The sequence below is a fragment of the Ascidiella aspersa genome, chromosome 5 (assembly GCF_963924565.1).
Source record: "Ascidiella aspersa chromosome 5, kaAscAspe10.2, whole genome shotgun sequence".
Taxonomy (NCBI): Eukaryota; Metazoa; Chordata; class Ascidiacea; order Phlebobranchia; family Ascidiidae; genus Ascidiella; species Ascidiella aspersa.
Window position 1 is genome coordinate 31,873,181 of NC_139451.1, and position 24,983 is coordinate 31,898,163.

General features: G+C 37.3%; 1 protein-coding gene across 1 annotated transcript; it reads right to left on the reverse strand.

The window, feature by feature from the left end:
* Positions 1–4,183: 4,183 nt before the first annotated feature.
* Positions 4,184–23,920, reverse strand: LOC146146362 (uncharacterized). Its single transcript, XM_083390732.1, has 14 exons — positions 23,628–23,920; positions 21,055–21,186; positions 19,624–19,796; positions 17,531–17,697; positions 16,813–16,905; positions 16,149–16,320; positions 13,528–15,895; positions 12,594–12,691; positions 11,443–11,870; positions 10,040–10,163; positions 8,445–8,670; positions 7,396–7,467; positions 6,335–7,076; positions 4,184–6,277 (listed from the first exon to the last, which is right to left on the reverse strand). Exons 2-14 carry the CDS (start codon positions 21,089–21,091, stop codon positions 5,407–5,409), a joined length of 5,571 nt encoding a protein of 1,856 aa, XP_083246858.1. The 5' UTR covers positions 21,092–21,186; positions 23,628–23,920; the 3' UTR covers positions 4,184–5,406.
* Positions 23,921–24,983: the final 1,063 nt, after the last annotated feature.

Here is a 24,983-nt window from a genome sequence, read left to right on the forward strand (position 1 = left end):
TGAGATTAAATTGCAAACAAACTAAATTGAGTGTGAATAAATGAAATCTAGTTTTATTCAAAAATTAGGTAATTCTAATTCCAATTTAATTTTTGAAAGCTATAATAAATCTAGTTGTCCAAGTCTGCCCTGTACGAAACAATATGTAGCCTACTCTTTTATTAGAAGCGACATCCAGTGGCCAAATTTCAGTTTCTGACATAACCACTATGTGTCGCTCGTTTACCTTCTAATCTACCAATCAGAACCAAAAAGCAATTATTTACGAAAGAGTCAGGCAAAAAAGACCAATTGATGATGACACCCGGTGACGTCACAGTTTAATGTGACGTCACAGTTTAATGTGACGTCATTTCCTTATTGTCAACGTAAGGCAGTGCTTCTCAACCTATGGACAGCAACCCACAGTAGGGTGGCGGTTTAATTTGGTTGGGTCGCTGACCGCAGTAATTCACATGTTTATACTAATTGAGATTGGTTCTGAGCATGATTTCTCAACTAGAAAAGCTAAGGAAGCAATACAAATAATGTCTAATAATAGTTATTAAAATTCGAAATTCTTTATGCTAAGTTTTAGTTCGCTTACAAGAAAAAAAACAATTGGGTCGCCAAACCTTAGTCGTCATACTTACGTTTAATATTTGGGGCGCCGTGAAAAAAGGTTGAGAAACATTGAAGGTGAAATAAACTCTCCGTGGTTTGCTGATACTGCTAAGAAACTGTTTCCGTCTTCGATAAAATCCCTGTATAATGTGGTATTTTATAAAAAAATGAAATATAAAAAATCGTCAAATGGGGTTAGTATAAATAAAAAAACTACTAACTGAAAAAAAACAATCAAGAAAAATACGCTTTTTGACCTTCAAGAATAAAATACAAAGCCTTAAAAGGTTTTTTAAAATCAGGTAATGTGTTAAGCTAATATCTGTCGCCTTGGATTTCTGCATATTTCAATTCTCCCGAACTAAACGTCTCCTATTAAAAATTTTGCCAATATTTAAACGTTTATACAACATTCTGATAATATTTAAATGCTTTATAGTGTATTTGATGCTATTGTAACATAAATTGCCCACAAGGTCAGAATGTGCTGCCTACAACGCAAGCTGATCTGTGTTCACTTTGACTACATTACAAAGTGTATTGCACCAAGCAAGGCATGATGCCTATGGACTATGTCACCATACCAAGGACGTTTATGGGCAGGATATTCGTGCAAGCAAAAAACATCGATGAGTATCTGTTTCCTGAATCGGACGCAACGTGAATTTTCGAGGAAATATGGAGGACATTTCGAGATGTAATTAAGAGTATACAGTTAGCAGTGCCTTTGCATGTGGTACTATAGAGCAGTGTTTCTTAAACAGGTGAATCGTTCACATCAGAGTGAATACAATTATTGCAGGGGTGAACCAACCAAAAGGGGTGAATAAGGGGGAACCGTCAGAAATGGATGATAGCTTGCGAGCTGGGCGGATATTCCGGGTGTTCAACCTGTTCAGTGAACAGGTGAGAATTTCCAAAATCATATCATGAGACAAGGATGAAAATCTGGATATAGATGCTAGGGGTGAACTAAACTAAAAAAGTTTAAGAAGCACTGCTATAAAGTAGTGATTTTGTAATCTCAAAAGACCTTAAGCAATACATTTTATTCTCGTATGGTCGATTACAATTTGGAACACAAGTGTAGGCTATATCACTAACAGCTTAAAACGAAAAAAATACGAACTATGAGGTTCTGACCAGTTAGACTCCAGAAGGGCTTGATGGCAGAATCCACGTGTGTGTGCATATTTCCTGTTGTGGTTTTTGCTGTTAAAACAAATGCATTGCAAGCGTTTTTCGTAGCAATATTTCTTTGGCCATGATGAACCGTTAAAAAATAAACTTTAGGAGGTTGAATGCCCACTAATGTAATATGGCCACGATACCAGTTTGTATTGTATCGGTACTTGTCCGATACTATCGTTAATGAAGCTTTTTCGGCCTTGCTTATTGATTACAATTACCGGTATAGCGTTTTCTTGCTAGAAAAAAAACTTAATTTTAAAACGTTGCAACAAATTAAGGTCATAAAAGCCTATGTAAGGCTAAATCTTTTCTAAATTTGACATTAATGTTTAAAGCGACAAAGTCAGAACAAACGACTGAGTGTTGTAATAACTTGTGACTCGATTTAAGTGTACTTAGTCACTGTTTTCGAATGACTTGACTAAGGTCGTTTGGACAAATGACTCGCCTTGATTTTCCAATATAATTGGGTTATTTATTCCAATTTGTCCAAGTAAAACGATTTTCCGGCTGCATTCGCCCATAATTAATCGAACGACCGATTTTAATTGTTTAATATTTACTTTTACGTCAATGACTTGTCTTGGGCAACTGATAAGTCTGGACTTGGTTTGTTATTTTGGAAAGACTTGACTTGGACTGTATTATTTTTCAAATGACTTGTTTACAAAACTGGACGACTGTAATTTCCCCGACACATAAGCTTGTGCAGAAAAACAGGAACCAGGCCGGCAAGTTTCCGTTTCATAAATGTTTGAAAGACGTCGAAATGCGCACAACGTAAAAATGCAAGAAGTAAATACGAAAAGAAAAAAACTGCGGCGTATCGTTGTAATAAACTAACAGCGACAACAAATAAAACGAAGCGAAAACGCGTTGAGAGGTTCAAGACATCGATTAACAGTGCACTAGATTTCACGCGAGACACAAAACCGCCAAACTATAGCAGGTCATTTGTGTTGAGTTTGACGTCAAGGCTTCAAGGCAGAAAAAGAGTCGCGTTTTTTCTGCCGAATTATGACTAGAAGTTGTGTTCTTGCGGTGATACCGGATTTGCTTTAAATTAGGGGTGACCGATAATATCGGATCGGAGCCGATACCCGATACAAAGTGGTAGCAAATCGGTACTCGTACAAAACTGGTCCGCTACTAGGATGGTAGCAAAATAATAAAGCAAATTTAGCCGTTCAGATATTGTATCTTACAAGGAAAAACTACAAAAAAGTAAGGTAACAACTGGAGCGTAAAAACATAAAACAAATTTGGACCTAAAAACCTGCAAAAATGCCTTTTCGAGTGTTTCAATTTTTCATCTATTTTCACTGTTTAGCATAGCTATGACGTCATTTGTTATCAGATCGCTAAACTTTCGTTCGAAAATACCGGGTATCGGAATATAATATCCAGTATCGGACATACTATAAATTGCACAAAGCTACAGCGGAAAAAAACCTGTAAGCCAAACCGGTTTGACTGAATGTCAAATAAACTGCGCAGAAACTTCTTGCGGAATCAGAAAAAAAATAAAACTTTTAAACCGGTAACGAAGGCATACACAACAGCCACAACATCTGTAAAACCCGGCAAAATTAACTTTGAAGAGTAAACTGTAGAACCAGCACAAGGATAATTCGGTACCGTTTTCAAAAGTGTTCAAAATACTGCGAATCGATCACTTTTTGCAACTTCGCTGATTTTACGCTCGCAATCGATTTTCAGACAAAAGCTACGGTTTCTCGGCTGAGAGCGAGCGTAAAAGCGTCGAAAAGAATCAACCGCTAAACGATGCTATTTCGGGTTTTGGCGTAAAGCGTCGAAAATTACTGAAGAAGAACAAAGAACGACAAAAAATGAAATGAAATGCGGCATTTTTGCGTGTTTTTCGCCACTAATAGTGAAAAATTCCCTTTAGGTGCAGCACATTTTACTTTACACGCGAATGAAACTTAATATCTTGTGTGATTATGTAAAACTTGTTGCTAGTTTTCGTTTTAATGAAGTTTGCTAAATGCCAGTTTACACAAAAGAAACTTGAAAAACCGCAAAACGTTATTAAAGGGTATTTTTTCATCCTTTCCGCATTTGTTAGTTTTTTTATAATTTGAAGCTACTTATTGACATTTCGCGAACACATTGTAATACATCATTTTTACAAAGTGCATTTGGGCGTCATTTGTGTAAGATGTAGACAACTACAAATTAATTCAACGAATGCGGGGAAATTAATGGAAAAGCACAAAAAGTGTTTTTAGGTTTGTTTATACGTAAACCGGCCAGAAATAACCAAAAAATCGAGCTGGCATTGTTTAATCACAGATCGTAAGCACTGAGCTGGAATCATGGTATCTTCGCTCATGGAAAAAGTATTACATGATTTTTTCACATTTTTTCACATTTTTTCACAGGTTTAGCGGCATTTGTTTGAAGGTTTACGGTTTTTCGGTGCAATTGTTAAAAGTCTGAGAACTTTTTCGAAAGAATACGACAAGTCGTATTTCAGGTGGTACATAATCCCACGTCATGTTACGAGACAATGTAAAATGGAAGCTAAAATGTCGTTCGCCCAATTGGAATCCCTCAAAACAATTGACGCCTAATTAACCGTAGGTTTTTTAATTTATTTAATTTTAGAAATTGTTTCCCTGCATACTAAGTTCGCATATCTTTACAGTTAAAGTTACAGATTGGTTTGCTTTTTCATAATATTGTTAGATACTTGTAAAAACACTGCCTGTGACATAACCGAAGCTAGTGTGACGTAACAAGAAACCAAGCATTTTTTGAATTTTGGTACAAGAGATGTCCGATTGCTTTCGCGTTTTGAACTGGTAGCAACGAAATTTTTGAGGCAGTGATGTGCTAATTTACAGCTGTGCCTATATTAGAAGATGACCGATTATATCGGATAAAAGTCGATACCCGACACAAGGTGGTAGTAACTGTTCTTGGACGATATTGGGGGGGTTTATGTGCTCATAGGATATTTTTTATGTTTTTTTAAGTAATTTTTGCGCCTTTAAAGACAAAGGAAAAGAATGAAAGCATTGCGCCGCAAAAGAAAATCAAAATCCCTGTTTTAAAGGATTTTTTTTAAGGGAGGGGAACATTTGGCGGCATTTTTGAGCACCAAAAGGACAACACGGCAAAAACAACAACGGTATACTATATATAAACCCCGTTTATGATTGACAGCAGCATACAGAATAAAATACTTGCAGGGCGTTATGTCCCAAAACGTGGGGCAGTCTTTGCTTTTAGGTAAATACGAATTATGAAACGATGTTTTCGTGTTTTTTTTGAAAAAGGCGCAGATTACCGCGCGCGTTTTTTGTGGTAAACGGTAAAGCAAAAACAACCTAATTTTAACGGGAGAACACGATTTTGATTTTGACATGATTTTGTGTTCGCCTTTTTGTATAATTTTTTTAGAACCGAACATATAATCTCGTGTGGAAAAAACCTAAAGGGCAGAAGAGATGGGAAACTCATTTTTTTTTACAAAATAAATATATATTTTTTGTGCGGAATTTTAAAACATATTTTTGGGGGAGTAAAAACAAAACTAAGAACAGAAAAAGGAATTTAAAATCCGAAACGACGCATTTTCTGTTGTCAATCGGGCACGGGTCTGATCAGGTTCGAACTAACGGTAGCGGAAACGGATTTTGCCTTTTCCGTTTCCGAAGATTGGTCGGGGTCGGTTAGGGTCGCGGTGTGTCCGCTTTTCCGCGCGTTCCGTTTTGCAGCCGAGTCACCTTCGTGGGAAAGCCCCTTTGCGGGGGGGTTGGGGTTTGGGCGGCACGAGTTTGCGATGTTTATAAACCCGGGAGCAAAATCCTTGCGGCTTAGAACAACTTCGGGTGCCGACGAAACTGCGGAAGCGGAAGCGGTGGAAACCGTTTTTGCGGCGTTTTTTGCGCGATTTTCGGCAAACTGCTGCTGTTTCTGATACTGGCTCAAGCGCTCGTTGACCGCCAGCCGGGAAAGTCCCCCCATGTGGCCAAGTGAGCCCAAACGCCCGACGATCACGTGCTGCGAGTTGTTGAAACTCGGGCTGATCCGGCGGCAGAAAAGCATGTTGGACGTTTGGCCGCCCACGGAACCGTAGGGGTTCTGTTGGGGCAAAGGGGGTGCCCCCTCTGGTCCAGGGGTGCTCTGGTTCCAGTGGACGGTTCCGCTGGTCTTCGGGTTTTTCCGCGAGGGGGTGGTGGACGCTGGGGCCATTGTGCTTCCAGAACTACCAGGGGTTAGGGTTGTACTTGCAGCAGGTGGAATGACCAGAGGTGAAAAGCCGGGCTGTTGTTTCCGCGCGTTGTTGTTTGTTGTTGTGGAATCTTTCGGCTTGTTGCTGTTGCTAGTGTTGCGGACAGCAGGTTGGTGTTTCGGCTCGCTTGAAGCGGGTACAGTAGAAACGCCAGTCTCCTGATTTTGTTGATTTTGTTGTTGTGATTGTTGTTGTGATTGTTGTTGTTGTTGTTGTTGTTGATGTTGTTGTTGATGTTGATTTTGTTGTTGATTTTGTTGTTGATTTTGTTGTTGCTGTTGTTGCTGTTGTTGTTGGGTTTGTTGTTCTTGTTGTTGAAGGCCTTGCTTTTGTTGTAGCTGTTGCATGTGCTGTTGTTGTTGTTGGGTTTGTCGTTCTTGTTGTTGTTGTTGTTGATTTTCCTGTTGCTGCGTTTGTTGATTTTGTCCTTGTTGCTGTTGCTGTTGCCGCTGTTGCATTTGTTGCTCTTGCTGATGAAGGCCTTGCATTTGTTGTAGCTGTTGTGCGTGCTGTGGTTGTTGGGTTTGTCGTTCCTGCTGTTGTTGTTGTTGGGTTTGATTTATCTGTTGCAGCTGTCGTTGTTGTAAATGCTGTTGCTGTTGCTTCTGTAGCTTTTGTTTTTGCCTTTGTTGGTGTAACTGTTGCTGTTGTTGCTGTTGCTGTTGTTGTTGTTGTTGTTGTAACTGTTGCTTCGGCTGTTGTTGTGGCTGTTGCCTTTGCTGTTGTAATTGTTGCTTCTGTTGTTGTTGCTGTAACAGTTGCTTTTTAAGTTGGATCTGATTTAATTGTTGTTTAGATTGGTCCTTGTTTAACTGTTGTAATTGTTGTTGTATAGGTTGATCCCGAGTCAATTGTTGTTGTTGTTGTTGTTGCAATTGTTGTTGTTGTTGTTGTTGTTGTTGTTGTTGTTGTTTCTGTAGCTGCGGAGGTTGTTGTTGTTGTTGTTGTTTCTGTAGCTGCGGAGGTTGAGGTTGTTGTAGTTGAACACTATTGGGTGGTGAGAAAATTGTAGTAGGGACTGTGGAATAGAAAGGGATATTAACATTTCTCATTATACACAATTTACATTGCAAAGATTATTGACAAATAGTGTGTTAAAAAAAGAAGGATTTTTTTACATTGTAGTAACCAACATTTAAACTATTCAGCCACAGGAACATTGTTTTCTCAGCAGTTTTTCGTTTTTTTCAGCACAACATTCATTTTTAAGCTACATAACCCCTAATGAGTGTGAACAATGTGCTGTTTTGTTTTCAAAGTAGAACTGTGTCATTAAAGCCACTTTAAGGTTTAAAGGGCTTTGTGGCTGCCTAATGTCTAGAAACTGTGCGACCTACCGGTTTGTAGAGTCGGCTGGGGTTTTGCTTTCTTTCCCTTCCTTTGATTGTTGTTGCCGTTGCCCAGAGCAACTAAAAAGTCAAAACAATAACATTGCAAAATGTAAATCGTTAGTGCTTCTTCTGTTTCAACTAAAACTAAGCTGTGATACGCTGAGAAAAACTGGTATATAATATAAATTATAAACTGTATTTCACCATCAGTTTGTGATAAATCAAAAAAAAAAAAAACTAACAATTAATAATTCTACAAGTTTTTATAGAAAAAAACAAAAACTATGGATATAGATAGTACAGGTTTAAAAAAAATAAAAGCACACAAAATAGCTTGAAAACAGGCTTTTAAATCAATGCCTGATTGTGTAATTAACATAATATACAAATTATATACACAGCTAGTAAACTAAAGAGTTTAGGGGTTATCATATAACACTAAATTACAGCAGTACACAGGCCATGTTCAGCAAACGTGTATAAAACAAAACATTTTAAAGATATTTGATGATAAGAAACAAATATTAAAAAGGTAAAATTAATCAAAAACTAAATACAGATGTCATTTTAAGGTTAAAACATAGAAATATTATGGATTTAACTGTTTCAACAGAAGTAGTTAGCTAAATTAAATTAATCAGCTTCACACCAAAAAAGTCAACCAGATGTTTTGCAATACAATAAACAAGGTAATTCCAAAGAAAATTGCAAAGCCAAAAAGGTCGAGTAGATCAACATCATCTTGATTAAGACATTTACGAGCTTTGTTTCGTCTTCAGTTAATGTTGAGTTAAACAAGCTTGTATTGAAATGTCTTAATCAAGATGATGTCGATCTACTCGACCTTTTTGGCTTTGCAATTCATTAGCACGCGATATTACAGATCTGTGCATAATGTACACAATTAGAAAAAGATAATGTAATGTAGGCCGGAAAAAAACAAAAAAAATAGCTTCAGAAAAAAACAAACAAAAAACAGATATTTTGAAAATAACAACAAACGAGTTGATCAGAAAATGATCATGAAAAAAGATCATTTAAAACATCACAATTACCTTGGTTTGTCAGTTGAGCTCCGTTGACGATAATGTACTGTTGTTGGTTGCCAGGGTTACCGACCACATTGGGGCCCCGGACAGGGATCATGGTCCCAATGGTGGTCGGGAACCCTTGGCCTGGGGCCATGGTCAGGGTCAGCCCAATGCCCTGGTTTAACGCTGTTTGGTTACCGGGCTGGACAAAGGCGTTGACGGGAATAAGGACCATTCCAGATGCAGCAAGCTGAAATTAAGAAAAACACGACATAAAGCGAGTCATGTTGCTTGATTTAAATATAGATTGCAAAATATACTTGAATTAAAATCCTATTATGCTCAATGTTATTTTAATTAGGGCGTTATCGTATCAGGCTTACATTTACTTTTAGCTATATAACAGTTGCTTGACTTCAATATAAATTGCACAAAATCTGTGGATTAAAGTTATATTATGCTTGATATCATCTTAATTAAGGCATTTGTAATAGGGTTGACATTCATTTTAAAGTTGCATAACAGTAATCTAAAAGGTGTGAACAATGAGCTGTTTTCTGTGTAATTAAGGCCACTTTAAGGTTCAAAGGGCTTGTGGCCACTCGGGAAAAAGTATTATGTTGTTAGAACAAGCTAGGAATCCATTTAATACATTTGTACTTTGAAACCAACAAGTTGTGTGCATTTATTAGGATTTTTGCTTCCCTTTTTCCAACAAAATCCTGATATATCTCTAGATGAGCTCTACAAAAAAACATCTTTCAAGATTGGATTTGAATTTAAATATGTACTTGCCAGTTGGAAGAGTGTCTACCAATCAGCACTCGCCAAAATAACTCTCGGTTAAAAATGCTGGCATGACGTCTGCAAATTTCAGTCCTACCTTATTGTTATTTACCTATGATATGAATGCCTTTAATTTCAGGGTGTTAATACCTCCTATATTGAACAACTGCATGTTTATTTATAGAATGTGGATAAGTGCTTAACACATTAGCGGGTTTATGTCATTTGCACAGTGCAATATATATCTGATTTTACCATGTGCTATGTGCTTGGTTAATTTCTTGTTGTAGTTGCGCATAGTGCTTCATAAGCAATTAAACAATATAAATGGCTTTTAGTCATTGAAGATAAACATAATTTGTATTAATATATAAAGACTCTCAGTAGTTCTAAAAATAATGACCCATTTTTTTGCTTTAAGAAACTCGCAAGTCAAACGATCAATCAACACTCCCCTGTAGCGCAGTGGTTCTCAACCGGGGTGCTATTTCTAATGCTCAAAGGTGCCGAGAGATATTTGAGAATCTTTAAAAATCTGATTTTTGCTCAACTCTTGTAACTTTTTGTGTAAGATTGGAGTGGAATAAATCATATTATAACTTCCTACGTAGTATAGAGTTGACGTGTGTTGTTATAGTTTCGTTTATTGTGATTTTTTAGTGAACTACCTGCGGAAAATCATGTAGGGGTGCGGCGATCTATTTCTTATTTCTGAGGGGTGCCGCTAGCCATAAAAAGTTGAGAGCCACTGCTGTAGCGAATTGCTGGCGCAAAATTCCTAACCCTGTTTGTATAAACATTAGAAACTTATTTTTAATTGTCAATTTTCTTACAGAGGAGGGAAGTTTGCCAGAGGAGCAGAGCAGATTTCCAGGCAGGAGTTTCGGTTGCACACGGAGAGGTTGTTGTTGTCCTGGCGACGTGTGGTTCTGCGTTGGAGTGGATGCAGATATATACCTGCGAATAAATGCAAATCAATCGCAAGTTATTACCACAGTAGACAGTAAGTAGGAGCTATAAGGGAATCATATGCTAAAGTCACACAACACATTAAGGGATCCAAAAGAACCAAAAAGGTTAAAAAAGATTTAAAACTTTATTAAAAATCATCATCAGGTAATACAAATAAATTAATTCAGGTTTGAGGTTCAGTAAAGTATTCTATCATTCAATAAAGTTTTAGATATTTTTTAACCTTTGTAGTTCTTTGAATTTCTTATGACATGGATAACAGATATATACCTAAATATAACATAAATTAAAATCAATGGAAAGTTATGAAAAGGTGCAAAGTTAATTATGTTTCTGTTAATTGCTTCATAAAAAAATGAAAAAAATTTGCTTTCAAAGGTAAGTTAATAAACGTGCAAAGTTAGTTATGTTCTTTGTTAATTGCTTCATAAAAAAATTGAACAAAATTTGCTTTTAAAGGTAAGTTAATGTATATTATTTTAAATACTGTTCTTATAAACATAATATTTTGAGTGCTTCTATTACTTATAACTGCACAAACAATATAAAAAAATTTAAAAAAGAATTTAAATATTAAAAAAGACAGAAACAATGCAGTTACGCCAAAAACGGCATTATCAATTCTGCTAAAAACTTAATATAAATGAATAAATTCATTTTTGAGGTAACTGTAATATTCCATATTTTAAGAAAGTTGTAACAGATCAACAACTGACAGTGTTGGAACATGCTTAGGTCTGAATAAAAACAATAAAAATACAGATGTTATTTTTCTCACTTAAACACATTGAGGGCTTTTGACAAGCACACACAAAGAAAAATCGGATATACATAAAATTTTGCTCTGAACCAATCTAAACAAGTTGTTTATATAAACTACAGCGGTCAGCAACCCAACCAGATCTAACAGAACTTTATTCCCACTGCCTTATAAGCTTGTAAATATATATTTCTTTCATGGAATATATATATCTCCTTATGTGCTTGGACCCATCGCTGCTTCGGCCGAATCGCGCATGAATTTGTTTCTTTATATTTTTTGTGTATTTTAATTTCAGCGCCAACGGGAAATAAACTTTTCTTACTTACTTTTGTAAGAGATTTATCATTTGGCAACGTTCAAGTACAACTGACAAACATTGCCCTAAAAATATAGAACTGTTGGCTACTAAACGTGCTTCGTTAACAATGCCAATTTAAAACACTGGGTAAACAAATTTTCAACAGTTTGCAGCTGACAAGGTTTTAAAAATATGCAACTTACCCAGGTACCGGATAAGTGCACCGCGATTTCCGGCCAGCTTTCGTCTTTCCAATTTCAGCGATCGGTTTCGAGCTGATCTTTCCAGTTTCCAGTTGTTGCTCAATAACTTGCCTCGCACTGGCGCTAAGCGGAGCGTTCGTTTGAATATATCCGAGGTGTTTGTTGTGAAGCGTAGTAGTAGGAGACGCAACCACTGACTTTTTGCTTTTTTTTGGCCCCTGTTTTGATTTTTTCGGGGCGGTTTGCTGTTTGCGAAGCTCTATCATTTGCACCACTGGGGTTGGGTTTTGGGGGTCAACAGACAGTGTGGCAGCGGAGTTGACAGGATTTGTGACACTGAAAGTTAACGGAACACTGGATGGCGCCGAGCTGCCAACTTCTGATTTCACTGTTGGTGTGTTTTCTGACGACTGGCTCTCTTCAACAAACTGAAAAGTTACAAAGACATGAGTGAAAAAGGGGCAACTTAAAAAATAGGAAAGTGATTTCAAAAGAGAAGGATAGCTTTACTGACGGTCATCAATGGTTTTTATTAAGCATGTTTGCCACATACTGCTCAATATTTCAGACAAATAGTGCAGCAATACAATTTTATACTAGTTATTGAGTATGCTCAAACAAAACTAACAACAAACAAGCAGATTAGCAGTATTCACAATAGATTTTAATCACAAAAGATTGGGGAACTTACACAACTTGTAGGCAATAACTGAAGAATATTTAAAATGTTTGACAGATTAATACACTTGTGGAATGAGCTTGTTTTTGTGCAATTGATAAAATCAAAAAATGATTTCACTGAAATGAAATTAATTGTTATTTCTAATAGAGTGTTTTGAGTCTTGTATAATACAACTAGCTAATTTACTGAAATGGATATCACTGAATGCTTTTTGCGATCTTTAGAATGCAGCAGTAAATTATGATTGACTGTACTTAAAAATTAACCTAATTGCTGCAATGGCTTTGGTGTACTAATGATACGGAAGCCGTAAATCGTTGGTCAAAAAGCAGCTTCAGAAGGGCTAGATCTCAGTTGTTAACACGCAAATGTGTGTGCATGTTTCATTAACCTAATTGCAATCGAGTTCCTGTTAAAAGGAGTTGACATAATTAATATACAAACAAACAAATAAAAAATTCGTGAAAACCTCTTCCTGAAGACTTTCAAGGACACCTTCTAGCTCCCGAAGGTCATCAGCGAATGAATCTCGACTTAACGACATTTCTTGCTTAACTGGTTCGGCTTCTAACAAAAAACAAGGGCATGAGACAAAAGTGTGGTTTGTAGTGTAAAGTATATAATAGAATTGGTTTCATATTGATGTAAATAATAAAAATATGTGCTATATATGAGTAAAAACACACAATAGCAGCATTGTAAACTTAAGTCAATGACTTGCTTTAAGGTACTTGAGTCACTGTTTTTAAATGACATGACTTATGACTTGAATGGACTTAAATCTTTTGCTCTAATTATCACTTGGCTGGGACTTGGTGTGGCCTTTTTAAAAAAAGCAAATGACTGGGCTTAATGTTATATAAAAATAATTTGTTTACAACACTGGACAATAGTTTGTCAAAGACAACAACATATTTATGCCTGCTAAAGGTTTCTTGTAAAAAGTTAGCAAGGTTAAATCTGATTAATAAACCATTAGTGGATGGTGAATTGGTCCCATGAGTTACAATAGCAATGTATGTGCCATTACAATATTGTTTCTTAATGACCTAAATAGCCATCAAGCATTTACTTTGCATTTTGTTTTAAAAGTTGCTTTTCTAAACAAAATTTGTTGGATTGCTCAATGTTTTCAATAAGTCAACACAATAAAAACTACTGTTTAATTGTTTTTAACGACATCTTCTAAACACATAAGACTGTTCAGGAAAAAGTGGTTCAAAAAAACAATATTTTAATTTAATCGTTAAAAGGTAATGAAAAACTGTAATGATTGGTATAGTAAACATCTTTAATTCTAAGTCTATTTGCTGAACATAAATGATTTAAAGACTTTTGAAAGACTCCCAAATGAAAAAACTTTGTGCTTATGACGACTCGTTAATTAAAATTTAGAATGTTACCTGATGTTGCCAGCGTGACATCATTCTGTATTTCCTGGCAGTCTGGCCATATAGGCTCACTGAGACTGTAACTTCCTTCTGATGATAATCCAGATTTACTAGCTCCATCTTGACTTGGAGGCAAAATACTGTCACTGCCACCAGCCAACATGTCACTGCAGCGTGGCGCTTGGCTACTGCCACTCGTTGATGAGCATGGCAGGTTGGCATAGTCACTGTTGGTCGGCGAAAGCGGCGTTGACATGTTGACAAGCAACTGACCGGCAGCGCTTTGTGGAAAAAGCAACGGAGAGTCGCCAAGGTCGTCTTCTGCAAACTGGCCAGGGTACTCGGAATCAACAGCACCTGCCAGCAACAGCGCGTTGTCAAGAACGTCGCTGTTTCGACCGGCAAACAAGCCAAACTCCTGCAGGAGGTCTGGCATCATGTCGTCCATGAAACCAGTGCTATCGATGTTAAAAGCGTCGAGAACACCATCGTCGTCAACCACAGGTTCGGCGAGGTTTTCGCAGGGATTTTGCTCGGAGTCATCAACACTTAGAAAGGAATCGCTTCTAGTGATTTTACTTGTCCCTGACTCTTCCCTTTCAAGTTTGATTTGCTTCGATAGAGGCTCGCCAGGAGAATCTGCCGTCGTTTTTACCTGGTTAGAAGTGAAGACGGCAGCATTTTTGCGAGGTTTGCGCTTCTTTTTCTTGCTCAAAGGCGGAAGTTTGGTTTTCTTTCTCGGCTTAATCGAGGCAGGTTCCGGGTAAATATCAGGAACGACACCCATGTCTGAGTTAAGCTTAAAGATTTGCTGAAGAGAGCAGTGCCATATGTGGTCGACACAGTAGTTCGTGCAAGGCAGGGCCGCTTTGCTGCAGTTCTGTCCGTTGAGTTGACAAGTACGACGCAGCAAGCTTCCAGGCAAATGTTTCGTAGTAACGTGGTCGTTTCCTAAAGCTTGCAACACCTCTACGGTTTCCTTACGATGTGCTTTAGCAGCTTGTAAGAGTAACTTAAGCGACTGTTTCTCCTTGTTGGCTTCCTTTTTAAACCTTCTCGCCGAGGTTTCAAACTTAGAGCAGTGCGATTGAATAGCACTGGATGTTAGTTTAGTTTCGTTCCAGTTATTTTCTTCTTGTGGAGAATTCCTTTTCAAGCATTCTGGCTCTGGTTTATCACATACTTGAGATTTTAAAGTGGCGACACTGGACACATCCTCAACCGAAGAATCGTAAGCTGTGGATGACACACCTTCGCTTATAGGTCTCATTAAAAGGTTAACATTTGGCGAGTCTGCAAATTCCTTGCATTTTGTGCTTGGCATTTCCAAGGAGGTAGATTTAGACGAAGGAAAATTGTCTCGCATTGGCGAAATTCCAAGTCTAGTGGTAAATTCAGACACACAGTGGCCACTTAAAGTTGGACTGGAAATAGCAAGCAAGTTTGAAGCTTCGGTGAGACCCCGTTTACTACAGAAGGGGCATTTTTTGCCCAAGGCCAGCTTTCCAAAAGTTTTCTTCTTCGCGCGACTGGTGTCCAACTTGTACTGAGCCTGCTCGCAAATGCACACATCATGGCCGAGGTCGTCGCAAAATGGCCCAAGCGGAAACAAGGATGAGTTGCTTAGCAATTTCTCGCGTTCCGCTTGGACGTAGCGCTGGAGATGTTTCGTGGCAGTTTCCGCAGCTGTTAGTTTGGATAGAAATGCAGGGTTAGGAGGAATTGCAACAGATAGCGCGGGTTGCAAAGTATTACGGCTTTGCTTCTTTCCACTTTTAGCAGCAGAGGCAGATTTCATCACCTTTGGATGTGAGTCGACAGCCTCTGGAACAAGACTTTGCTTCAGACCGTTTTTCATTCCCCCGACCGACGCCAACGCTTCGGAAACTTTAACGTCGAGCTCAACAGCGCTGAGGTGCTGCAGTGAAGTCCCATCGCGGTCTAGCGTGTTCTGCTTGGCCTTCTTTGCCCCCCCACTCTTAGATTTAGAGCTGCCCCCCTTACGCTTTAGCGCCAAGTTCCTTTGCGCCGTAGTCGCATTCACATTTTCATCAACCAAATGCGACGACTTTAATTCGTTTTGCTGCTGAATGCTTCTTTGAAGTTGCGTTAGTTGTTGGACTGTGCCAATCGCAGTGTTGTGATCGAGGACGCTGTTGTGGAGGGCTTGTTGCTTAGCAACCACAGGCTGCGCCATGGCAACGCTTCCGTTTTGGAGCTCAGCCGGGTTTTTGACTGTGGCCACGATCACACCGAGGGAGTTGAGAAGTTTGATTTGTTGCTTTGTGGTGAGGCCCCGGCGGTTTTTGTTGAGCATGTCGACCACTGTTCGAAGCACGTCGCCGTTTATTGCCATGTGCTGCGAGTTTGTAAGGGTGTTCTAGAAAATGGAAAATTTTAATTGAGTAATCTCTCGTCGTTGCTACGTTTTGCTTATACTTACACCCTAAAATACTAAGTTTACATTTGTACACCCTAAAATACAAAATTCACATATTTATACACCCTAAAATATCAAGTTTACATATTCATGTACCCTAAAATACTAAGTTTACATATTCATACACCCTAAACTACTAAGTTTACATATTCATACACCCTAAAATACTAAGTTTACATACTATTAAACTTACATTCTTTGTCTTATTGGTGCTTGCAGAGACAAGAGGTGCAACCACCCCTGAAGGGTTTTGCAGGTTAATTTGCTTCTGGGGTTGTGGAAAATTTTTCGGGGCAGTCATCACGTTATTCGTTGAAGGGGAAAAACCAGAAACCCTTGACATGGGATTTTGCAGGGACATCCCCCTGTTGAAGATTTATGTGTTGATTATTGTAAATCCACACCAACAATCTTGACAAATGGGCAGCAGAATTATCATTATTTTGTCCAAAGTTCAACACAGCAGTCAGAAGTTATGCAAACATGCTAAAACGAGTTATTTAGTGGTTTTCTAGGGCAGTGATTTCTAATCAACATTTTTTGTTTTTTTTATGTTTGACTGTTGATGTTAAGTAATAAATTTTTACAGCCCGATGTCATATTTGTGCTTATTCAAACAGGCCCAGATAGCCCACAAGATAAAAATAAAAATGGATAAATTTTTTTGCTTATTTTAATGTGTGTTCTTAACTTTCGTTTGAGCTTGAAAAATGCTGGTCTTCTTAAAAAATTGTAATAACTAATAAAATTGGCTTCTTTGGTTATCATTATTTTTGTTTCACAAAGTTTCAACACTATCCATAGGAGTAATTCACTAGAAGTTATAACTTTTTACGGCAAAAACAAAAGTAACTTACTGTTGTAACGTTTGTTGTGGGATTGGAGTTAGAAAAGTGGAACATGGAGAACTGCTAAGTCCATTTGCAATATGCAGGTGCTTTTGGCAGAAGCTAAACAAAATTGGTTTGAAGCACAGGTTGCCGACAAGGTAAATATGAATTTTAAATACAAACTAAAATACATTTTTTAAAATACAAAAGTAAATTTGACCACAAACATATCAAAATTAGTGAAATAAGAATAAAAAGTTATAAACTCCTATAATCTACCAGGCAGGACAATAAGACGAGAGTATATTTTTTTCTTTTTTTTTTTTGACTTTTCTGTCTCAACCAACGTCAGTCATTTATAAGTTTTTAAAAGAAATATATTTCGCCATAAAATACGGTATCATGAGCCTCTTAATTCGACTAAATGGTGTTGAAATATATTTCTCTTAAGAACATATAAATAATATTCAATTATTTCAAATAAAATGCTGTCCTTTAAATTGTTGTTTTGTCATACAGATTTCAAATATTCATGAATAGTAAAAATTCCTTAACATATTACGGGATTATATAAGGATTCAATATTCTGGATTCGTTATTCTAGATTCGAAACCTACTATTCTAGAATACCTTGGGATTCTACTTTGAACATCCCCAGTACTCATAGTCGTTATTTACCTGTGCGAGGGGAGGATTTTTTTTATCTTTGTACACATTTAGTTTGCCACAATGCAAAGAGTTTTACCTTTTTCCACCTTCTGACATTGTTATGGCGAGGTTTGTGCATCGGCAGTTGTCGTAAGGTGACACAAACGAGCAGAGAATCTTCTTAGTGTAGTTTAAACTTCCCCCAGTGTTGTCGGCCAAATCTGACAAAAGTATCGGCTGATGTTGGCCCAATGCTTGATTTGTCTGCAAAAAAATTGGTCATTTTAAATTAAAAAAACGGCATTTTTAGGTATAGGGATAGACCGATATAATGGTTTAACAATAACATAGGCCGATTTTTTGTTGCATCATGCTACAAGTTAATATGCAAAACAAGAGTTTAACAAATATAGGTAGATAAACTGTAATGTTAATTGATTTTTCTTTATTCCAGGTATTTGAAAAATAGGTATATATCGATATTGTTTGGCAAAAATAGTCCTGAAATAATGATTACTATAACCACCTGATCATATTAATATAAGCTGGGATTCGGTAAACCATCAAAAAATAATGTAGCTTATACCGACCCTTAGCCACAGTTAGTTATCCAATGTATATCTGAAAAAATTTGTCAGAGTAAAGTATAAATGAACCCAACCTTAATATTTAAACAAATTATAGCTGTCTTTATTTCCTTAGTATTTGAGACTACATTTTCACCTTAAAAGTATGTTATTCTACACAGATGGTCGATTTTAAGTTGACAGTAAAAAATTGCTTGCCATTAGACTCCTTTATATATAGCAATGGACAAAACTGTTCTGTTGTAGGCTATGGGATAAAAAATGTCCTTAATACAGTTAATAATAACACAAATGCAAAACATTTAAAGGTCAATGTAAACTGCTATTCAAACAACCTGCAGCACATTTAGTTTATCAAACTACAACCCACTACAGTTAATGACACAGCATTAAGATATTAAATAATTAATAACCAGTGATCTAGAGAAATTAGCAGGTGCCACAGACAGAATCAAACACTATCCAAAGACTGTTGGAACAAAACTCATGTTTTCTGAAGACCATTCAATACGTAAATTAATTTAAAGACATAAAAAGACTTTGTGGCGACCCTGGTTATAGAAAAATGATATTACTGGAGTTTTCTGATAGTGTTCAAGTGAATATTTTTTCAACATTGTAGACCGAGCAAGCATTTCATCAAGTCACATGTATTGTCAAATTATTGATTGCAATTATGCAAAAGTACAGCAGAATTAAACAATAAGCCTTCGCCTATACCGTTGATTACTAACTATACCGTTGATTACTGTTGATTACTAACATCAACATATCACAGTACAAGCAGACACCTAAACAGCAGTTTTAGTGTGTTATACAAAATGTTTAGAGTTGCTTAATTCTAAATAAAAACCTTGGGGTCTTCTATAACTTGAGTTTACTATCACTGTATTTAATACTGAACAAGCATAAACTGTCAGAGTGCACGTCTGGATTTGACACCTCTATCTGTTGCATACTTTAAAAAAGGGATAATACCCTTATTCAGATACACAGTTACACACTTCTCTGTGTGCCTAACGAATGTATAAACCTTGCCATGTTTAACAAATGAATAAATCAACAACACCTTAAAAAACACTGCAAGTGACAATTAAATATATACTTCAAACCAGGGGCGTTTCCAGAAATCCAAAAAGGGGGGTCCCGAATTTTCAACTTAGGTAATTCCCCGTTTTCCCGTCTGACGTCAAAAAGACGTTAATGACGTAAAATTTCCGAAACCCACAAAAAAGGTTTCCGAAACCCACAAAACCCCCCCTGGATATGCCACTGCTTCAAACTATCTAAGTCAATGGTTCCAATCAGTAAATCATCAAACATACACAACATTTGTAAAACTTGCCCAACCTAATAATTCAGTAAAAGTAGGCTTATTTATAAATACTGGCACACCAATTGAATAACTCTGCCCAAAAATTTGGCAAAACAAAGTATAGAGATAGAAGAACTGTTGCCTTACATCAAAAACTGTTTAATTTCAGTTAAACTGTCATTCTACATGCAACATTTCTGGTTCTCACGAATTTTAGCTGGGAAGCACTGGTTGCATTATTTAGGCCTCTTTCAGGTTTACATTTTACACAAATAAAAAGACTCTCACCGGAGAAATGCAGGGACTGGTTGTTGGTCTTTTTCCATAAACCACACTTCCAGCCGGAGGGGTGAAGGGAATAGAGACTTGCTCGTCCAAGCCAGTTGATTCACCAAACAAGCCATTTAAAGAGAAGTTGCTTGCACCTTTGGAAGGTGATGAAACCTCAACCAGTGAAGTTTCTATATATATATATATGTATAACACACCATAATCATAGGCAACCAACATGGGTGTGCAATAGGTTTTAGATGGATTTCTTACAGGGCGTCAAAATGCCCTGATATTAGATCAACTTATCAATAAATGTGCAAAATTACATCCTGTAGCACAGTCTTAGTTCACCAAAAGTGTTCAAAATCATCTTGAATTAACACATAGGCAGAGGGACCCCCAAACCCTAATTGCATTCTAGCGCCTTTCCGTCAGCGATCTTTGGCGTGGAATAGTTGCCCTAAACCACGCCAGTGACTTTGGCAGGGAATATAGCCGGACAAGTAAATTCGCCAAAACAAATTGTCGTGTTTGGTGTATATATATTGTCCTATTTTGACGTATAATTTTACCCGTAAAACTTTTTGGAAATCTTTGGCGGCCACAAATTATGGAATGCAGCCAGGTGCCAAAATATATTGTTAGATTATTTGTAAAAGCAATTTGTTTTCAATATAATGATATGTTTTGCTCATTTGAATGGAAATGTTTTTAGCCTGAACGTGCTCTAAGGAAATTATAAAAGGTGAAATGGTTGGCTCAGTGATAACATACAACAGCACAAGGCTATCTATATGCTCACATTTTTTATTTAACACTTTAGCACTGGCTACACCCTGGAATTTCGAAAGTTTAGTGCCTAAGTATATAATGCCAGGGTGTTAAGAACAATTTCATGTATACATGGACAATGCTAATTAAAAACGTCATGAAATGTGACACAACAAATATACAGTTGGTCCTGCTTTGAACAGCCACAAATTCTATCATTGTCAATTAAACCGCATTTTTAAATATTGACTTTTTTTAAAATGTGTTTTAACTTTTCTCCATGTAAACTATCAATAACTTTGTTAATAAACAGTCAATGTAAATCAGTTATACTGGTAAGTAGAGTATTTCAACACTGTAACATAATACAGTTTTATCTTTATAATGGTAGACAGAAAATATAGATGTCATTTAGTTTAACTTTTGTGATGTTTTAATTGCACTAAAAATTTGCAACCCTATAAATCCCGAATACATATTAAAAAAAGAAAATTAAATATAATGGTTTGTCTGATGACGTTTGCAATTATCTTTCTGGACATACAAATGTGTTGAGACGCATAAAAGGAAACAAAAGCAGTGGCAAATTGAAGAAGAACTTCAACTCTGTTTTTAAACTTACGGAAAGCAATAAAATGCAATTTTTTTTAAATATCATAGAACAAAAGAAATTACCTGAATTTGATGAGTTTGATAAGGTGAAAGGCAACATTTGTTTTGCGCTGACCCCAACTGAGATCACCAAGTTTAGTGTAAAGAAGTGACATTGTTTCTAAGGCAGAAAGATGATGCATTAGGGCCACAGATCTGAAATAAAAATGAACATTTATGAAAGGGTGAAAGCATTTATTGGTAAGGTTTTAACCATAAACCAGCAAGGTTTGGGCTGTGGAAGTAATATGTTGATTAGTAATTATTTTCTGCACATATAAATCAAACATCCTAATCACACACTACAATATGTCAGGTTTAGGCCTTTTAAAGATAAGAAGGCTGATTTAGTCTTCATTTTCGGGTGCACAGCACCAAATTTTAAGGTGTGCAGGTGCGTAATTTAGTTTTCCACACAGCTTAGGTTGAAAGTCTACTAAAATTCAGCATCACAAAAACACAGTATACCAATTCAGGTGTGCACACAAACTTTGTTAATAAAATATTGGGTGTGGACATGCCACTGAATGCAGACTGGAGCTGGCGCTGGTCTTAAACCCTACCACTGTTTTTAGAGTAACGAAACGAGTTGTCACCAATGAAATTGCAAGAATGAAATAAATATTGGACAATCAATATAACAGCAAAACTTGGCCAAGACAAACGCTAACTCACACTTACTTAACCAAAAATAATTACTCTAACGCCTAACTAACCAAAATAGTGTTAGCAATATAAACCCACGGTAAAAAATGTGTTAGGATTTCAGACCAGTGCCGCTGACTGTTATGAAAACATAAAGTAACCACTATGGAAAGTGCACCCGATTTTTTTCAGCAGACTAGACCTGCACCCATAGAAAATGAATATACACTCGGTTTTCCCATATGTGTTATAATGGCGGGGCATTTTTCACCTTATTTGCACCCTTTCACCCCAATCTGCCATACTTTCCAGACACGCAAGTAACTAGGCTTTTTGGCACTGGTCTAGAATCATACCTCATTTTTGTCAGTGGATTTATTATTTGGGTTAGGGTGCGTGTTAGCATACAGGTTAAGCTGGGACAAGTATTGTTACTATATTCATTCTTACATATTTATATGCATTCCTTGCAATTTTAATTTTGACAACTCGATTCGTTACTGTAAAAAGAAAATTGTGGTAGGAGCGAACAAGTGCCGAACTAACGAAACAAGTTATCGAAGTTGAAATTGCAAGAAATGCATAGTTATGTAACAATAAATATAATCATAATATTTGATTCACTCAAACCCAACCTTCAACCTTAACCCAAAATATTGTTAGTAACATAACCCCCAGACAAAAATGTGGTAGGATTAAAGTCAAAAGTAAATCTGGGTTAGGGTGCGTGTAAGTGTTTGGGTTAAGGTGGGTCAATTAATATTATTAAATAATTAGCATAATAATACTTGACAAACCTTACCCAAACACTAACTCGCACCCTAACCCAAATGTTGTAGACCAGTGCCGAACACAGTAATTCATTTTTAGGCATTTGTAAAAGGTGAGAAATGGTGCTGGATTGAAACTGTATGAACTATTTAATAGCATAAAAACTATAAAATCAATTGACAAATATATTTAACCATAAAACTGTACAACACAACAAGAAAACGCAAAAAATCTAAGTCTTGAGTGTACGAAAAACAGTAAAAATAAAATACGCTTTATCTTACCTGAAAACGTATTTCGCGGGCCATTATTACATCAAGGTGAACCTTAACGATTTCTACAAGCTATTTTTGGCTAATTAGCGTCGCTTTTTAGTCGATTTTGTTAGTAAAAATGATTTATAACGCTCTCTGTTAGAATTTCCGCGAGAAATGAATTTGCGGTAAACATACCACAAATCGCCGCTAGTGGCAGATTGCAGTTGTTTGTGGAAACCCCGCAATTTTATTTTTATTATTTTTTAAATCAAAGTTGTTTTAAGGGGAAATTTATTTGATTTAAAGTAAAAGCAATTAAATCTGCATTTCCGGAAAGTTTTAAAGTTATTTTTCCGTAACCTTCCTTAAAAACTGCGTCAGAATTGTTTTGCGTTTAAACTTTCTAAATAAATTTGCTGATGGCCAAATTTGTAAAACACAATAATATTTTGGCTATTAATATTTATTAAATAGCTTTAATTTTATATTTAAATTGATAAAGCTCGTAGGGTGTAAATTAAAGATGAAAAGTTGAGGGAAATATTAAATTAAAATTTTACATTTATATTTTTGGAAAACCTTTTTTGTCTAAACAAACTTTGCAAATTGGTTCAATTATAGACAGCAAATATTTTACTGTTTATAAATTAAAACTTTGTAGGGAATTAGCCTTGCCAATCGACAAACAGTTGTACAACAAAACTTAGACAGCGCGCGGATGAATATTTGCAGCGACCCAATGACGCGAGGCGTTCAACGTGACGTCACATGTTTTGGTTCTCTTTAATTGAGCCGAGATGGGAGAAAGAGTCAATCGGCGGCGCTTATGAGGTTTTTCCGGGGCCCTGTCCGTTCCCGTTTCATAAGTTGTAAACACACAAAAAGCGAGCAATTTGACGAACGAATAAAAACGACAGCTCTTACCTTTGCCTGGGCTTTCTCAGCAGTAAATCCGACTGTATCCGCAACGCAGCTGTCCTACAGCAGGCGCGTACGTCCGTCTAATGGAGGCGGCAAAATCAAAACCCCGTCTCTCCCCCAGCGCCAGCCTTTGCTCTGCTTCGGGAACGTTTTGGCGGCTGCTGTGGCCAAAACTGACCCCGTACCCGGGGGTATCTTTCCTCTGCCACATTTCCTCGCAAAACTTACAACTTTATAAGTTTCCAGGCTGTGAAAATGCCGCCCTTGGCAGCAGACTGGGTTGATTTCGCTGTCCGCGCTGACACTGAGCTACTACTACTACTAGTGCTGCTGCTGCTGCCAATGGTGCTACTACAGCTGCGACGCTGGCAAACTGCACGCACGCCTCTCCAAGCCGCTCGACGCTCAAACAGCTGAAAAAAGGGACGCTGGGCCCGGGGCCGGCCATCTTGCTTCGTCACCAACTTCGCCCCCACATAGACCGACAATCCGCGGAACTTAACACGAACAGTACATTGGTCGACAATCGTTTTTTTTTTTTATCTTTCATAGCCGCATTTTGCTTGAAAGTGATTCGCTAATTTTGACGTTTTTTTTATTTTGTCGTAGACAGGCGTGAATACGTTGTAACGCACACGCGTGCTTTCAAGGTTTCCTTTTAGGTTTCGCAAGCTTTCAAAGAGAGGAGAGGCTGCCCAGATGCAAATGGCGAAGCGCTGTGGTGAAAGCTGTATCGGAAACCGGAAAGTTCTTTCCGGGCAACGCGGGCGAACGCAAAGCACAAAAGCGTCGCAAAAAGATCGTGAATTTTAGTTGTGCTTAAGAAATGGCGATTTGCGTCGATTGTTGGAGGAATAAAAATACTGTGTTTTTTAAATGGGTCCATTTTTGCCATGGACGCTTCGCAAATTGGTTTCCTTAGTTTAGTATGATTGTTTGTTTTAAATTTGATTAGGTTTTAGTTGGGTCAGGAAGGTAGGTATGGGTTGTAAATAGGTTATAATGACGCCTAGGGGTGTTTTTTTTTTTTGGGGGGGGGGGGGTTATCAAAATTACAAGGTGATAAAAAAGTTCGTTTTACATACAGGGGAGTGTACCCTTATTTGCTTCAATTTTTCTTCCAAATTTTCACTGAAAAATACCACCGAGGCGGCGACATTTTATAATCTGATCGGGTTTATAACAAAAACGCCCCAAAACAGAAGCGCAGTAAGGAGAAAAGGAAAGCGGGTCTAATCTGGAATGCCATTGTTATTCGATTCTCGCGCGATTATACACATCAGTTCAAGGTCACGTGACTTATCTGTTCCAACATTGGGCCACGCGAACGATGACGTCACGCCACGGTGACTCAAGCGT